The sequence below is a fragment of the Poeciliopsis prolifica genome, unplaced genomic scaffold, assembly GCF_027474105.1.
Source record: "Poeciliopsis prolifica strain line A6 unplaced genomic scaffold, Auburn_PproV2 SCAFFOLD035, whole genome shotgun sequence".
Taxonomy (NCBI): domain Eukaryota; kingdom Metazoa; phylum Chordata; class Actinopteri; order Cyprinodontiformes; family Poeciliidae; genus Poeciliopsis; species Poeciliopsis prolifica.
In genome coordinates this window covers 5,974,126-5,992,489 of record NW_026562410.1, presented here as the reverse complement: position 1 = coordinate 5,992,489, position 18,364 = coordinate 5,974,126, and the positions used below count along the sequence as shown (strand labels likewise).

The following is an 18,364-nucleotide window of genomic DNA, read 5'->3' as shown; positions in this document are numbered from 1 at the left end:
TATCTCCATGCTTTTGAATGTTACAAGTTGATGTCCTTGGATTTCATTATTTGAGTGATTTTTTGTATTATTATATATATATATATATATATATATATATATATATATATATATATATATATATATATATATATATATATATATATATATATATATATATATATATATATATATATATATATTATATTTATTCTTAACTTTTTACCACATATACCTAATTTTTGTCCTACATCTTTTAAATTCCATCTTCGACCTACACTGACAGATCCGGTTAATAAAGCATTGTTTGATATTGTGGTAATCGTGAACCTTAATAAACACCAGTGGAGTTTTGCGCATGCGCCAACCGGATGCGAATTCTCGCATGACCTTAACATAAACCCAACCTTTATCTACACATTTGAAATCCCACTTTCAATAAAACTAATAATAGCTCGTCATCGTGTCAGTGAACCCCAACACCACGAGGCGTTTGCGCAGGCGCGAACCGGAAGCAAATCCTCGCATGAACCAGGAAGGGTTTCGGCTGCCGGAGCCTGGGAGCGGTGTGGGGTCTGAGAGTGGAGCGAAAGGCTGCAGCTACACATTATTGGCTAGACTCCTCTCACAAGAGGCGTAACAAGGCGTGCTCGAAGTATGCCAACTAAACCTTATTCAGTGAAAATGACATTGTAAAAGTGGGACTGACCCTAATAATGCGAGCGGATGTTCTACTGAACCAGCAGTTTTAAGAGTTTACTGTGCGAGGTAGGGACCGGCCCCGTTTTCCGCGTCTTAATTCACTTTTTTTTCAGCTGCAGTGAGTCGTTGTTCTGCATTAGCTTAGCTAGCCTGCTAAACTCAACCGAGGTGCTAACGGTGACAGCTGGTGAGTCCACGTAACCTGATGAATGAAAGCGCTCAAAGCGACGTGTAGCGTTTCGTTTTAGCTCCATTTATGCAGTGACCGGAGTGGCAACATTACTTCTGACTTTAGTTGTGCAATTTGATGTTGAACCTGTCGGCACATTGCTCTGCTGAGCGGCGCTTTCCACCCATAAAACAGCCGCATGTGTTAGCCTGCTAAGGCTACTTCAGCTGTGTAGCAAATTCAATTAAACTGAGAGCTGAACCAATACAATAAAATAAAAACAATCTCCACATAAAGCAGCAGAGTGTCAGGAAGGAAAAATGTTGAGATATTGGTTAAAATGGGGAGATCGAGACTTCATTCAGACTGGTCCAGTGTCTGAGGAGGAAATCGGATATTTCTTCTCACCTGTTTTTTTACGAGCTGTGACATTTAAATATCGGACACGTGACCTTAGACTCGTAACATAATCTTGTCTGCGTGTAAAAGTAGGTGTTTTAGCAACATGTTCAAGAGTCGTTTGTTCATTTCAACCTGATGTTGTCTTAAATGAACTTTGGTATGATGCTAAGGTTATGTAGGAAGGCTCTCTAAACCATGTGGCAGATTCTCAATTTATATCTAAATATGTAAGGAGTAACCTCATAAAATCACTACCATTTACATTTAAAATGTCTTACTATGATGCGTTCGCTGACCAGTAAAGGTTGCATCTTTTTAGCTCATTTCAGGCTTCATTTCAGTCAGTGAAACAGTGATGCTATTTCAACGGCCTTATTGTCGTTTTCTCATAAATGGAGGCTTTACGCTCAACCAAAATGACAAAGTTGTGACGTCAGGGAAAGGAAAAGGACATGGTGAAGGGGAAGGGTGGACATAAACACAACGTGAAACATCAGCTGCCATGCCAACGCTACTTTGTTTTCTTGTTTCTCACACTTCCTTATTTCTCTTCACCTTGCCCAGATCATTTGTGATGGCTACTACTGAAATGGAATCTGGGTCTACAGAAAGCAGGTCCGAGCAAGGATCGTCGGACCCCGATTCGAAATACCCACTTAAAGTTCTTTACTGTGGAGGTACGATCGATAAACTCAATCTGTCGCGTAATCGCGACGTATTTCGATGGCCTCTAACTCGAGTTTTTTGTTTTTCTTCCTGCAGTGTGCTCCCTACCTACAGAGGTGAGTTTCAGCATTAGACAGACATTGCACTCGCATTATGCGGACCGTAGACAAGCGGCTGCAGTTTATTTCTTTCGAGAGTTGTAAAAACTGGTCATGTCTCCGCAGTACTGCGAGTACATGCCCGAGCCAGCCAAATGTAGGCAGTGGCTTGAGAAGAACTTTCCAGATGTGTTTGCCAAGATGACTGTAGGTGAGTACCTTCAAGGTTTTCTGTGGATTTTTTTTCTTCACTCCCCTAAAATGTAAAGAGCTTAACGGCGGTTAGATAGATTAGAAGTCTGTGTAAAGACCAGTTTTGAGTAGCTTTAAAAGCTAAATTACTGGCTTGGTCTGTGTAGGTTCTCTTGCCCTTATGGGCTGCATTACAGTAAAGGATGGCAGTGAAAGGAATGAAGTTCTGTTATTGGATACTTTTTAGGCTACCGAGCCAATTTGTACAGAGCAAGATGGTGTATTTAGATACACCTAGATGTAAATCTAATTCCAAGTTGAAGAATGCACATGCAGATGTGCCCTGGTGGGTGAGTCTGACAGTCAGAACTCTCCCACAACAGAGCAGAACTGGACACTGGCTGATTTGTGAGACCTATGTGGAGGGAGATTTGATTTGTTTCTTGTACTTGCTTCTCACTCCAAATGAAAGGTGACCTATTATGTTTCTCTGGATAAGTTAGGATAGGTCTGTTGGCTATGCAAAACAAGTTAATGACACTTTTTTGCACAAGAGATGAGATTTTAGTTTGCTCAGTTCTGCCTATGTTGAGTGCTTTTTTAGGGCCCCTTGTCATTTTAAATCCAATTAAGCTCCTGCTGCTCCCACCCCTTAATTCAATGTTTACACTCGTATATGAAAATGGATGCAAACAGACGCGTAACTATGCATTTTTGAAAAGCATTAGTGAAGCCTCTTGCGTGCAGCAAGTGATTTCGGCAGGGAAAGTCAACAACAAAGCATTCATCTTTTCCAGCAGCCATTGTACAGTGCATAAAGTGGTAAAACCAGCTGACCAAACATGCTGGAGCCCCGCTTGGCTTGCTAGGTAACGATGCATGTAAATTTTTGACCTATCGTTCAGGTTTTTGAAACGGCTAATTTTCCAGACACCAAAAAACTTGATAGCTTCTTGCCAAAAAACAGTTAAAGATTATTTTGTTGTTCTTTTGAGACTCAAATGGGTCTTTATATTTTGTGTAAAGGTCCCCTTTAAGGCTATTGGTGCACCCCTGACAATAAAAAAACAAATGTTCATTATCATTCCTCAGCAATTGGAGTAGCAAAGTAAAAAAAAAAAGAAAAAAACTTAATCAGGATTCTCAAAGTAAGCCAATATTTACTCTAGTAGAAGAATATCATTTTTGCAAAGCTGGTTTTAATTCTTCTTTTTGCTTCTTTGGTCCCTCTGGTCCGGCAGGAAATGCTCCCAAACAGGAATCCGGCACTGGAGAAGCTCCCCTACAGGCGAAGAGGAGGAGAAGAAGAAGCAAAAACGAGGTAGAACTTCACATATTAGTCTATATCAGGGGTCCCCAGAGTGGGTCCTCGAGGGCCGGCATTCTGCATGTTTTAGTTCTCTCCTTGGTGGTAGTGGCAACCTTTTCAGAATGTCACTGTTCTTCCTAGGCCTCTAAAGAGCCATCATTTGATCCAGGTGTGTTAAATCAGGGAGAGAACTAAAACATGCAGGATGCCGGCCCTCGAGGGCCCATCTTGGAGACCCCTGGTCAAAATATTCATATTTAATGTCTGTGTGCTGTGAACGCTTGCAACCAAAGTCAAATCCATTGCTTGCGTGCACAATCTTTCCCAATCAAACTGATTCTGTTTTTGGATATGATGCACCCGTGGGTTCATCTTTCCTGAAGTTTCTCATCTCTCAGCACCATTGCTGTCGGCATGGAGATCAATGACGCCTGCAACTCAAATCTTGCTTTATTCTCCTCTTATTTTCAGGCGGAAGAGGCCAAATTAAACAGAAAAAGAAGACGGTGCCTCAGAAAGTCACAATAGCCAAAATTCCAAGAGCAAAGAAGAAATACGTGACACGAGTGTGTGGCCTGGCAACATTTGGTGAGACCTGTGCCTCCCCTCCTCCATCTATGCACGGTGATGTTCGTTTTTTTGCACGTTTGTCTAAATGTTGATCCCTTTGCTGCAGACATTGATCTTAAAGAGGCTCAGCGATTCTTTGCTCAGAAGTTCTCTTGTGGTGCCTCAGTTACAGCCGAGGATGAAATAATCATTCAGGGAGATTTTACAGATGACATAATTGACGTCATTCAAGAAAAGTGGCCTGAGGTAAGAAAACCATCTTCATGGAAAAAGTTTCATGAGTTTTTATACTTAAGTGTGGTAAAATGTCATCTAATCTATAAATTCAAACACATCTGGTTATAAATATTTGATTTAAACCTTACAGCACTGCAATTTCAAACAACAAAATTCATAAAGGGCTGGTTTGGTGTGTTAGATTTGTTTCAACTTAGCATTTTAAATTATAAATGTGCGTGGATATAAATGAAAGAAACCAGACATGCTTACTTAAATAATAAATTGACAATAATTAAAATTGTATTTTAGAACATTAGATTTAAAACGATTTCAAAAAGGTAGGATTTAAAGCAAATATAAACTTTTATCAAACAGTAAAATGCTGTTTTGTAACACAAAATTTTTGTAAAACATGCTGTTTTACAAAAAATGTAAAGCATTTTAATGTAAAGTGCTTTACATTAAAAACTTAAATGGTTAAGTCGTAAAGCACTTCTTTAGTCAAAATTATCTTGACAATTGAGACGAAAGATTTTTGACTAAAAAGGGAAAAATGTGCAAAAGAATATTTTAAGCAAACCTTGATGATTATTTGAGACGTTATCTTCCACAACACACCATTTTAACAAACAAACGTAAAGCTGCCATTTTGAAATTTAACCAAGATGGGGGAACCCGGCTTCAAAGAATGATCATTCTGGTCTCTCAAAACGCCAGATCCATGTGGACACATAGACGAAACCACAAAAAAAAAAAACCCTCTTTGCTGATGCACCTAAAATCCTCTGTGTGGGCGGGGCCTAAGTAGGTTAAGAAAAGATTAGTGAATTATAACAATAAGGCTTTGGAAAAGACTTGAGAGATTGAGATTTAGCTTTTTGCAGAACAATGATCATTAAATACGTGCAGAGCCACAACTGAATAGTTTAGATCAAAGCATATTCGTGGCCTAGCCAAAGTGTGTTTTGTTTTGTTAGTGTTTATCATTTGCTTGATAAGGTTGCTGGCTTAGTCTTAGAAATCTGGAAATGTAAGCCTTTATTTTATGATTAGTTTGTAATTCCAGAAGCAGGATTTGATCAGGCATAAACTTTCACACAACAAAACTAAGATTTTAGAAAACGGTTATTGTGCAAATCTGCAGATACAACACACCATTTCTGAGTTGAGTCTCGTTGTCCCTCTATAGGTGGATGATGACAGCATCGACGATCTGGGTGAAGTCAAGAAGTAAAGACCAAATATGCACTTTCACTGGGATGGATGTGACCTGTAACATCAACAACAACCTGGCCAAATGTACACATTAAGTCATTTTATACCTATTTTATTTACTGTACATAAAAAGGTGCGGACTTGGCCACTCACTTGGCGGCAGTTGCATTTTTATTTTGTTTTTTTTTTTAGTCAATAGCTGCTTTCTCTTGTTTGCCAAAGGCGTGGTATGAATTAAGTCCTTCACAAATGTTCTTCACTCAAGCAAATCTGTAGGCTAATAAATTTCATTCTCCTCCGTCTGTTCTGCTGTTCCTCTCTTCATTCCAGGTCGGTTTTCCATTTATGTTTTCGACGCGTTAAGTGTTTTCTTTTCCAGAGTGGGCTTTGTCGTCATTGCCTCCTTTAAGAGTCCCATAGATGACCTCGGGTTACTTGTTTTTCCTGCGACTTACTGCTCACCCATGAGTAAACCTATTCCCAGGTATAATAGTTTTCTAATGAAGCGCCCATCCCCAGACGGATAACATTTACAGTTGTTATAATGCTCCTTTGGGTCAACACCACTTCCCCACAGATAACGCCGGTGCACAGATGCTCGCTCCACTTTGGAATTAGCATGTTTGTCCAGAGCCCTTTGCATAAGTGCAAACATGATTCGCTGTTCAACTGAAGACACCTGGTGCACCACGTCTTTAATCACTCAGAGCTGCTTGTTGTTCATCACTGGTGGGTCAGAAGATGAATAGTTCCCGTTCAGACGTCTGTTGTGCCTTTGAGTCCCCCATCCTGGACCGGGTTCTGCCTCCAGTTCTGATCCTGGAGTTCATGTTTGGATTAATGGGGAATTTCTTGGCTCTGGGGATGTTCATCTTCTACATGGACACCTGGAAGCCCAACTCCGTGTACCTCACCCATCTAGCGGTCGCGGACTCCATCGTTCTGTTCTGCCTGCCCTTCAGAGCAGACTACTACCGGCGTGGAAGGACTGGATCTACGGCGACATCCCGTGCCGCATCCTGCTCTTCCTCCTGGCCGCCAACCGTGCGGCGGGGATCTTCTTCCTCACTGCCGTGGCCGTCGACCGGTATTTCAAGATCGTCCACCCGCGGAACCCCATAAACCGCCTGGGCCTGGGCTACGCTTTGTGGGTCTCTCTCGGCCTGGGGGTTGATTTTTCTGGCCACCGGGTATCTTCTCGCCAACGAGCACTTCTTCTACAACAGCAACCGCACCCAGTGCGAGAGTTTCAACATCTGCATGGGCTTCACGCCGCTCTCCACCTGGCACAACGCCTTTTACGTCATCCAGTTTTTCCTGCCGACCGCCATCGTGGCGTTCTGCACCATCAGCATCACCTGGCAGCTGCGGAACAGGACTCTGGACAAACAGGGGAAGATCAAGCGCGCCGTTCAGTTCGTCGCGGCCGTGGCTGTCATCTTCATCACCTGCTTTTTCCCCAGCACCGTCTCGCGCATCGCCGTGTGGATCCTGAAGGTGTGGCACGACGAGTGCAGACATTTCGAAGAGGCCAACCTGGCCTTCTACACTTCCGTGTGCTTCACCTACTTCAACAGCGTCCTCAACCCCGTCGTCTACTATTTCTCCAGCCCGGCGTTCAGCGGCTCCTTCAGAAAGGTGCTGAACAAACTGCTGGGCAGGAGCGACGAGGAGCCGGCGGACTCATCCGACAACAAGGTGTCCACCGTGGACCGGGACGGCGTCTAGAGCCGCTCAACGCGGGAAACGGCAAGCAGTGAAAACGTTTTCACTGCTTTTTCAGCAGTGAAATTCCTTTTTTAGGAGTTTAAAGCTGCAATAAAAGGTGAACAAAGTAGCGCACTTCATATGTAGCAGACTTGTGGTCATTTTTTGATTTTCTTCTACGGCGTTAAGCGGAGCGCGCGAGAGCTGCTTTGTCCTGAGGTTCTGAGCCCGCGTGCGGTTTTGAGTGTTGTTTTGTTCTTTGTTTAGTTTTTTTTCCCTTATGGTTTCAGGAACCGTCTCGACTCCCCGCCGTTTCCCCGTGAAGCTGGAACTGCGGGAGTTGAAATAGTCGGTAAGCAAATAGAAATATGAAGCAATTCAGAGCGTTTGACGATAAGATCCAAAGTAAATGCTGATGGTTGTTTGGTGACAGTAATCGACTCCATTCAGCGGGAGTGAAGCTCTAAGCGAGATAACGTCATTGTAACTTTTTTTTCTTTTGCGTGAATCGTGGATAAAGTTGAACACCACTCAAATGTCCTCCTGAACTTCAACATTTTATTCTACTGTCTGAGGCTTTCTAAAAATGAAGTCTCTTCATTTTAATAACATGCTTTACACGATACACATATTTTCTAAATCCAATCTTCAAAATCTCATTGATTTTTATGCATCTATATATATTAAGTATATATATATATATATAATATTTATGTAACGGGTAATAGATAGGCCTACAGATGAAATTCTTGCTAAAATATGTTTTGCAATTACTGAGGATGTTGGTGTCATTATGCTGCAACAAAACCTAATCAGAATAAGCATATTCTCATAATAAAAGTAATTATAAAACTTTGCCTTTTTATTAAGTAATACATTGATTTGACTTTTTTTCCAATTTGATGAAAAAAAATCTGCTGAAGGTTGAAGACTTGTGACTTCATCCAACAATAAGCATCTCCAACCTCTGCCATTTAAAACTCGAACACTGGAGTCACTATGGTTGAAAACAGGACTGCCTTGCTTTTAGGTTGAGTGCTTTATTAGTGTTTATATAATCAGTGAAAAATTTAATGTAAAGCGAACATGAGAAATGAATCGACCGCAACTTAATGACTGGGAGTGTCATTTTCACACAAAAAAGACATTTGTGCTGAAAGTGATTGTTTTCTTCCATATTGTAAGTTTAATAAGAAAATATTGAAATTTATTATGGTTGCTGGGTCAGGGTCCATAATGTAATTGTTGACAAGTTATTCTTTTCACATTCTCCCTCATTTCAGTTCCAAAAATAAATGTCATTCATTTTTCCACGGCTTTAAATTTTACTATTTATTTCACTAAGCCTACGTTTCTGAATGGATCCATTTTATATGTTGAAGTGTGAATTGTTCCCCTTCCCTGATTGCTATACCTAATACTCGTTTTAAATGTGAGAAGGAAAGAAAGGTTGCTGCTGAAATATGGAAACTCAGAGAAGTAGTGAATCATTGTATTTGTTGTAATTATTTTTCTATTATAGTTTTGTTGAAGAAGAAAGGGCAATATCCCTGGTGGATGAAGGGAATGTAACTATACTAATTGTAACTTTGCCTGCAGGGAATACTTCCAACATAAATAAAATGTTTTAAAAAATAAATGTAAGCAAATTGTGGAATCCTTAATTCAAATTAAAAAAAGTTCTTAAATGAACTTATTTCTATGTTAAAATGCCAGGTTTTTGTGAAGTAAAAAAAAGGGATAATTTGATCCACTGTCAAATCTTTGTTCACATATGTGATATGCAGCTACGTTATATTTTGATTCAAGGAGCTTCAAAAGAGACTATCGGGAGTCAAGAACTGAGTCTGATAGCAAATCTGGAAGATTTGGTCAAGAGAGCTGATAAATTTGGAAAACTATTGCCAAGATGAGATGTGGGGACGCTGACAGACTGCTAGTGTGAGACTGAAAGCTGAAGTACGATCAAAAAATACTCAAAGTTAAATTAAGAGTGTGTTTGCTTATGCAACCTAATTTTACATCTTATTTATTTATTTTTTCCCTTTTTTTTTTTTTTTTTTTTTTTTTCAGGCAAATTTCACAAGATACACCAGCAAGTATTGATTAATTCAGAGTTATGTTTCGGCTCCTTCCCAATCACTACATGTTGTTCCCAAAGAACATGACTAACTTCAGATGTTTCCAAAACTCGCATTTTATATTAAAAATTCCAAAATTTCAGTAAAACTTGCTGTGATATGAGTTTTATATTTAGTACATGATTGTTTGCAAAACACACAAAAGTGGAGTAGACTAAAAATAGAATTATAGAAGGGGGTGACAAAAGAGAATTCTTTTTATTTGAACAAATGTATTCCAGAGTGGCAGTTGTTATATTCTGGAAACTAAAAATGTAGCTACATGTTGCCTTCAATCGTCATTTATAAATGACTTGGAAAATGGTCTGAAGCTGAGGTGTCCGTTTTTGTGCGTGTCCTCAAACCCAGCATCATCTCTCAGGGTGACGTCAGACTGTGACAGTCGGGGCTGGGCAGGGAAACGGGAGCCGCTGGAGAAACATGTAACGGTGCAAGGTACGCCGCACCTTCCCTCCACAGCCCTAACAGAGACTCAATTCACAAAAAAAACAGACCAAGTAAGTCTGCAGAGCAACTTTCCGCCGTTGTCTGCCTGAATTGTTGGAACACCCCGTCACTGGGCGGTTAGTTGTCTCACATTAACTAGTAATCAGCGCTTCATTGGGAGCTAGCGGCTAGCTTTGGCATTCCAGCAGCAGGCTGGAATTCAGGCTTTAGCTAATCATAACAACGCTACAGTTTGCGCCGTGGCTTTAACCGCCGAATGACTTCTTTAAACCGCAGTACGCTGGCAACGTTTCAGTGAGATCGCGGAGAGTTTATTGGAAGTGATGTAGCGCTTTGCCGCAAAGTTATCCCGCTGGAGCTCTTTTTAAAGACAGAGCCCAACCCAGATGTAACCGACAACAATCCGGGCCAGCCTCGTTATGTGTCCACTGGCTAAATGCTCTCATTTGTGGGTGACAGTGTGAAGATGGAGACAGAAAAGAGCGTGGGCGTGAGAGAGCCCTGGAAGTCTCGTGCTGGTGTTTGACAGCTGCAGGTGTGTTTGTTTTGGTCTGACTGGGAGGGGAGACAGACCCGCCTTGGTGATGTTACATCCGAGGATCGCCCCCTTTTCATTGGACAGTACATTTTAATCCACAAAATGTACTGCATAAATATGGCTAATATTAATGGAAATCTGTGAAAAAGCGATACATCTTCCTGCAACATTTTCTTCCTGCTTCTAGACTGCCCTGTATTAAGCTTCATCGAGACTCCCCCCAAAAAAACTTTGACTAGGCTTTTCTGCTGCTGCTGACGAAAAGCACCCCAACTGCACAATGATGCTGCCACCACCATGTCTCATTATGTCTCATACGTATGTATGTACGCTCAAATTCAGAGATTTGCCACAGAATTGGACAGCTTTTCAAAAGGCAAGTGTAATCCAAACTGTACCTTAAAGATGGGTCAGTTCAAGAACTTTTGGAAGCTGGAAGTTAAGCATTTCAGTCTGCTGGTGCCAACTGAATGATGTTTCATTTCACTTTCTGATGACAGCTAAAGACAGGTAGAAGACACAAATTCAAAGTGAAATGAAAGTCGGTTACGCAGTAAAGAAGTTCAAGAAGAAATGCTTATGCCTTGCAGACTTTTCTGTTGTTGCTTGCGGAAGATTTCTGACAAGTTATGGACAAATGTAAATGAAAACAATAATCTGTGACGCATCTCCCCGGGCATTAAAACACAACGACTAAGATTCAGAAGTGTGCCAAGTAAAACATTTTCACACTTGAAAGATAAATTTGCTACAGCGGTGTGCAAACTAAACCCCCATTCATTCTTGATTGTGTTTTTGGCATTTATATCTTGTGAACTCTCCTTATGAAAAGCGTCAAATGGTTCAAATTTTCCTCGAACTTAAATGTAATCCATGCTGAATTGTGTGAAACAGAGTGTGTTGTTTCAGCCAGCGTGAGTCATCTGTGTGGTAAGGCTTCTGTTCACCACCTACTGTATGCAAGCTGAACACCAAGCATGAGTGCTGTAGGACCTCACGTTTATTTACTGGTTATTGCAAATAGATTTTTTTCAGACAGTATTTATGGGTTGTGCAGCATTTGGCATCAAAACACTGGCATGATTTATCGCTCTGTGAAGAGAGGATTGCGAAAGAGGTCTTATATTATCCGTTATATGTTGTCAATTACTGTTATTCATTATTATTTTGCACACATTTAACATTTTTATTTGTAAAGTTACTAAAAACCATGTATAGCGTTTCCTTCCACTTCACAAATATGGACTTCATTGTTTTTGTTTGTCACAAAAAAATTCCAGGAAAATTTGTTTAGCTTTAAAATGTTAAAGTGACAAAATATAAAAACTTTCAAGAAGTATGAATACTTTAGTAATGTAACTATTTTAAGGCTGAAACAATTAATCAAATTAATTTAGGCCAATCAAACACGAAATTAGTTGATGATTATTTCAGTGACTGATTCATTGTTGACTGGACTGCATAGACTCTAAAAAAGGCCATTTACTGAAAGAACAACATAGTAATTAAGTCATTACTTAAGTACTGTAATTACTGAATTAATTACTGGTACAAAAAATGTATACGTTTTTGCATTTACAGTCTAGAAGCTTCTTTGTCTGTAAGTATGTTCTAGTCAAGTGGGATAGTTTTAGCTTCATCTGGTACAAATTCTGTGTCAATAAAAATTCTATTACCAGTATGCACATTTATTTATACAATTATTAATCCCAAAATAATCAGTTATGTGATTGCATTGCAGAATTGTAGTTTTCTCATTCAAATATGTATTTGATTTGGTTATTTGCAACATTTAATTTATTTCTAATATTGTGTAAAAAGGCTTAAGTGGTGAAATGGCAGAAAGTGCCATTTTTAATACGATTGATTGTCAAAATATTCAATTACTAAAATAATTGTCTTGTATCCTTATAGTATTTCAGCTTAAAGGCCAAATTCATGCTAACCTTAATTCATAACATGCACATTACAAACTTACACTTCCAATATGATTAAAGTGATATTATTATTACTTTTGCTATTGCTATTATTATTTTTAGTGGGTTGCATTGAAAGATGTTATGCACTTTTTGGGTTGATTTCCATGTTCGGGTTTGTGTGTTTTTCCCAGCTTCCTTCAGTCATATTGAGACACAGGGTGACCGGGGTGGTGGGGAAAGGCCGTGTCCCCCCATCCTGATCAAGTCCCCCAACCATGGACAAACAGGGCCCCGTCACTGCCCAGGCAAATCAAGTGGGCTAAAGCCTCCCACGAAAATAGCCCGTCCATCCGCAGTACCAACTAAGACTTCCCCGTCATCTGGTAAGAGTTTGTCAGAATATCTTTGATGCTGATCAAATAATACTCAAATAATTCTCCAACCATAAAGTTATGTTAGCACAATACCAAGTTTGGAAAACTTTTAGAGATAATCAAATGCCTTTTTGCTGTTACAGTCTTGTTGTACTGTGTTTTTTTTTCTTCCATATTTAATTGGAATAAATTTCACCTGAAAGTGATATTGTAATGCTTGTCGAGTGCCTCCGAGAAGTTTGATACTTCTTGGTCAAATGAATCAAAAAGCCATCAGTTTCACTTCTACATGTAAGCATCGGGCTCTGGGTGAATCTTCGTCAGTGCAGACAAAGCGTTTGCGTGGTGTTGCATGTTATTGAATCACTGCTGCCAAAGTGCAATTAGGTATCAACCAAAAACCCACATTTTAAAGCTACAGTTGTGTTGCAACAAGTTTATTCAAAGTGCTTTCAAAGAGGAAAACATCTGTGTCAATGTTTTTCTTCCAGGTGCTTCAAAGCCAGTTCCTCCTGAAAAGTCCTCGTCAGGTGTGACCTCTCCAACACAAGATGTCCACACAGACTTTAAGGTCGGCGACAGAGTCTGGGTGAACGGCAGCAAGCCCGGCTACGTTCAGTTTGTCGGCGGCACGCAGTTTGCTCCCGGACAGTGGGCGGGCATCGTCCTGGACGAGTCCATCGGAAAGAACGACGGGTCGGTAGCGGGCGTGCGCTACTTCCAGTGTGAGAATGGGCGGGGCATTTTCACACGATCTTCCAAGCTGTCCAGGACGCCAATGCCAGAGAAGGAGGCCAACGGAAGGCAGGCCAGCCCGGTACAAGCAGCCCACGCAGCAAGCAAGGCTACACCGGCTGTCGCTGCCCCTAGTGGTAACAGACTGAATGTCTTTTGGGTTTTTTTCGCCACATTTTGTCAAGCTACAACTACAACAAGCTTCTTTGAGCATTTATTTTACAGCCTTGGCCTTAATTGGATTTTAAACTTGACTTTGAATAAACTTTGCCATAAATTGTTTCATTTTAGTAATGGCTGTATATTTAGAGTTTCTGGAAATGTAGAGCCAAACGTAACTAATAAGATTCCGTCTCTAGTACTTTCCTTTGTCTTGCAGTTGAAAAATATTTCCTCTCCTCCAGCTCCAGTCACCGGTGTAAAGGCCAGTGGTGTCCTGAACCGTACGGTTAATTCCACCGAGTCTGTGTCCAATCTGTCTGACCCCGACTCTCTGAAGAAGGTCAGACAGGAGCTGAGGCTGGGAGACCGCGTTTTGGTAAGAAAGATGCTGAACTGAACTGACCATAAACAGCAGTTCGTGGAGCCGTTCCTCTCCACATACTGCTTAAGCTAACCTGTCACAAACACATCTGTTTTTGTATGATTTCATTCTAAAAGTAACTTCGGTTATTACAACTTCTCCGCGCAGGTTGGTGGAACAAAAGCGGGAGTGGTGCGGTTTCTAGGAGAAACAGACTTCGCAAAGGGAGAGTGGTGTGGCGTGGAGCTGGACGAACCTCTGGGCAAGAATGACGGAGCTGTAGCTGGGGCCAGGTGAGGAGGACCGATGCATGGGAACTCTGTCTCTGCTTACGACTAGTGTGTTTGATGAGGCATTCAGTGAGGAGGTCTGCAAAGTCCATTTGATTTTGTCAAATGAAAAATATTTCTTTTATCACAGTCATATGCTGTAAAATAGTTTTCTTGTAAATTAGTACAATCAGAAAAAATAAATATTGTGCAAATATGTGCATTGATTTTAGTATTTTGATACTATTTTATGCATATAAGTAAATATAGCTTATCGCTTTTATTCTGGCCTGTAAAATTTATCCAATGGAACTTCCTTTCTTTGGACTTGTCTTCTTTTTACTGTAATGGAGCAGGGAGATCATTTGCTGCAAAGCTTTCAGTGCCAAAGAACCCTTGAAAACTCTGTGGATATAATAGCACTTTGCACTAATCTGGTGGTTGGATAATGTAAACGATTAAAAACAGCAAATATCTTGCGTATTCTGTTGCTTAACATGCATTTAATTGCAATAAATTTAAAGACTTCACACTCATCTTCACCAGCCAAAAATCTGCTTCTATCTTCTATCTTCCCATAAACAAAACATAAAAGAAAATCAAGCAACGCACAGCAAGTTCATCCAGCACAGCCAAACTGACGGCTAGGCGCAACCTGTTTTCCTCCCAGGTATTTTCAGTGCTTGCCCAGGTACGGCCTGTTTGCTCCCGTCCACAAGGTGACACGGATCGGCTTCCCCTGCACCACGCCCACCAAGGTGAAGAACTCCCTCAGGAGTTCCACTTTCAAGAGGAGTCCGAGCGCGTCCTCCCTCAGCTCCCTCAGCTCGGCCACCTCCTCCATCAGCGGCAAGCCCAGCCGGGCGGGACTGGTAACATTCACGCGGATATAGAAGCAGAATTACAAACCTATGCTGCAAAAGCACAATTTTTTGGTCTAGATTCTAGTGCAAATGTCTTAGTTCATTTACAAAGTAAGTTTACTAACTTTTCAGCAAGAAAGAAGAACTTGTTTTAAGTCAGTAATTGGTGAAAAAGTTCTAGTTTCAGATTATTTCACTCATAACGAGACATTTTCCCCGTGTTATATGATAAATAATCTGTCTGGTACTTTTTCATCAATATTAAGGAATTATTGACTTAAAACAAGCTCCTATATTTTTCTGAAAAGTTTCTTGTAAGGGAATGTTGTCTTATTTCAAGCTTAAGATATTTTCATTAGAAACTAGACAAAAAATATTTTGTAAGATTGATATGATTTTGCAGTGCAACGTAGAGCTTTCATGTCTCCCTTTTGTCTTAGCTGAATGTTAAATGGAACGCAGTTTAAATATCTGGTATAAAAAAAATAAAAAGATGTAAAGGCGTTATCTGACTAACTAAAACGTTAATAGATACCACTTTCTTGTTAAAGCTTGCAAAAATATACACAGAGAAATGGTTTTAATTGGACCTGTGTAACAGTTATTTCTCTTTATTCACTCCAAAAAATAAAAAAATAAATATAAACTTTATTCAGTTCACTTTACAAATGTCTACGGACTCAGAAAACGAAGCGTGTTTGGGTTGTCTTCCAGCTGACAGAAACATCTGTGCGGTACGCTCGCAAGATTTCCAGCACCACGGCGCTGCAGGAGGCGCTGAAGGAGAAGCAGCAGCACATTGAACAGCTGCTGGCAGAGAGGGACCTGGAGAGGTGCGAGGTCGCCAAGGCGACCAGCCGCGCCGGAGAGGTGGTGCAGGAGCTGGCAATGCTGAGGAAAGGGCGGGATCAGGTGAGCGCTCTGCACTGGATCAAAGGAATTTCCAGAAAACCTGAAAAATAAACGTGTTTTCTTTCCTGTTTTCTATGCTTGGTAATGCATCCTTTAACCGTGGGGTTATAAAAGCAAGCAGCATCCATTATGTTTATTTCTTGAGGTGTTATATGTAATGAGGGAGCACGGAGAAAAGATAGCTGTGTGGAAAAAGAAAAATTCTTAGCACTCTTACAAAAGAACAAGTATTAACAAAAAAATAATTGTAGATTTTATTACAAAAAATGTTGAGCAAAATATAAATACTTAAAATGTTTACCTCACAGTAAAAATAAGGATATCTGAATCCAATTTCATTTAATATCTCAAGGAATACACAGTTCTTTGTAAATGTTTCCTCGGGCCTTAATTTTTTTTTTATATTGAAAACTGTTAACTTCATAGGTTAAAGGAATTTTTTGTTACAAGGAAAGCCCAAAAGTTTAGTTAGATGTGTATATGTAATCATCCCTCTTTATCCCTAAATAGCTAAAGAAGCATCCCAGACTAATTGCCAGCAGAACTCCAAATTTTTGGTTATTTAATATTTTATCTAACATTCATGTCAAATCTGATTCATTTATTTAAAATCACAATGAATGAATCCCACTACTGTGGCATCATGTGATTCATGTAAGAATCAGATTTTTCAAACTTTTTTGTATTTACATTCGAGGATAGCTGGCTGTTTTTCAACACTGTGCAACGTCTGTGGCCTCTCAGATGTCTCTCCCATCTCAGGGTGCTCTGTTCAATATCTGGCGTTCTTCCAGCTTATCATGTATTTCACAGTACGCACTGGAGATGGAGGCCAAGCTGGATCAGTTGCGTTCTATGGTGGAGGCCGCTGATCGAGACAAGGTGGAGCTACTCAACCAACTAGAAGAGGAGAAGAGGTGGGTCCTTCCTTCTTCAACCACATTACTATCGCTGTTCATGTGCAGCGATAGTAATGTGGATGTTAAATCCACAGCAGCAGCAACAAGTATTCAGTTTGCCAAACTCATCACAGCAAAGTTTTTTTTCTCAGTGTTTATCCTGTTATTAAAATGTTTTAACTCTTTAGGTTGCTGACAGTGATTGAATTAAGAGTTCAGTCACATTTTAGTTTATGTAACAAATTCAACTTCATGAGAAATGGCAGCCCTCGAAGTTTTACTGTACAAAAAATAAATAAATGAAATTCAGTCCACATTCAGTATGGCTCAGTCACAATTAATTGTCTCTATTCCGATGTAATCTGAGTTTGAGGAAAACATTGGCACAAAAGAAAAGTATATTGTAAATTAAACAAGCAAAAAAAATGATGAGAATCTCACTCACTCCTTAAAACACATTTTAGATGGGAGTTATGGTTCAGTTTAAGGTTGTTAAACTAATAATTCAGATTGCCTGATGTTCTTTTTTTATTACAATATTGTAATTTATGACAGGAAAGTGGAAGACCTGCAGTTTCGCGTAGAGGAGGCATGCATCACCAAAGGAGACCTGGAGGTATACAATACACTTCTTCACATGGCAGAGTGGGACAATATGTCAGAGTTTTTAAGAAGCCCGTGTCATTTAGCTCTGCTTTAAACATTATTTTAATGGATGTCCACCTGAGGGTTCACTTTCCTTAAAAAGAAAAAAAAAAGAGTCAGACTGAAGTTTCTCTTTTTCCTACACTCTGTGAATCCTGTTCAGACTCACCACCCCTTTTATTTATTCATCCCGGAGTTGGGTTACTCTTCTTCTCAGATGTCTCTCCCATCTTTCACTGATGTTGTCGTCCTTCCGCCATCTGTTCATCCTCATGCCTGTTCATAGAAGTTTTTACCTTCACCTCTCCTGTTTGCCTTCATCCTTAGCTGTGCTTGTGCTGTTTGCATTCTTTTTGTTTAACACTAGAGACAAATTGAATTGGGTTCCTATGCTGAACGCAAGATAAATGAATAAAATTGAGCAGATTAGTCATTCTAATCGAGAACAAAAAACCCAAAATGCTGCAAAAGAATCTTCTTTTTCACTTTGCGCTCTTTGTTCAGAAAGCATACTTTTCTCTGTGTCGCACAAAGCTGGCATGTGAGCGCTGCATTGGTGTTTGTTCTCCTTCTCTTCCTGCTCTCTCTTACTAACAGACGCAGACCAGGCTGGAGCATGCCCACATAAAGGATCTTGAGCAGAGCCTGCTCTTTGAAAAGACCAAAGCTGAAAAACTCCAGAGGGATTTAGAGGACACTCGGGTAATGCTGGCACCCGCAGTCCGACACCAGGGCTGAGTCATGGCCCTTTCCCCACCGGGTTTATTAACGATGCACAGCGTATGCTAGGAGAGCTGCAGCGTCGAGGCCCTGTGGATATTGTCCACCGTTGTGGCGGAGAAACATTAACAACTCATCTGCATGTAGCTTC

General features: G+C 40.3%; 3 protein-coding genes across 3 annotated transcripts in view; all 3 read left to right on the top strand.

The window, feature by feature from the left end:
- Window positions 1–511: 511 nt before the first annotated feature.
- On the top strand, window positions 512–5,823 carry denr (density-regulated protein). The gene is given in 9 exon segments (XM_055052269.1): window positions 512–747; window positions 1,817–1,929; window positions 2,015–2,034; window positions 2,143–2,227; window positions 3,450–3,482; window positions 3,485–3,529; window positions 3,989–4,105; window positions 4,194–4,333; window positions 5,496–5,823. Coding segments are annotated over 8 exon segments (588 nt in total). The 5' UTR covers window positions 512–747; window positions 1,817–1,826; the 3' UTR covers window positions 5,541–5,823.
- A 254-nt stretch (window positions 5,824–6,077) lies between these two features.
- LOC129374252 (hydroxycarboxylic acid receptor 2-like) lies at window positions 6,078–7,249 on the top strand. Its single transcript, XM_055052570.1, is given in 3 exon segments — window positions 6,078–6,503; window positions 6,506–6,683; window positions 6,685–7,249. Coding segments are annotated over 3 exon segments (984 nt in total). The 5' UTR covers window positions 6,078–6,262.
- Window positions 7,250–9,777: 2,528 nt separating this feature from the next.
- clip1b (CAP-GLY domain containing linker protein 1b) overlaps window positions 9,778–18,364 on the top strand; it is a 31,793-nt gene continuing 23,206 nt past the window's right edge. The window contains 11 exon segments of the mRNA XM_055052492.1: window positions 9,778–9,866; window positions 12,465–12,570; window positions 12,573–12,656; window positions 13,139–13,519; window positions 13,787–13,920; window positions 14,074–14,198; window positions 14,845–15,046; window positions 15,752–15,949; window positions 16,763–16,866; window positions 17,404–17,464; window positions 18,091–18,195. Coding sequence (XP_054908467.1) covers window positions 12,549–12,570; window positions 12,573–12,656; window positions 13,139–13,519; window positions 13,787–13,920; window positions 14,074–14,198; window positions 14,845–15,046; window positions 15,752–15,949; window positions 16,763–16,866; window positions 17,404–17,464; window positions 18,091–18,195 — 1,416 coding nt within the window. The 5' untranslated portion in view covers window positions 9,778–9,866; window positions 12,465–12,548.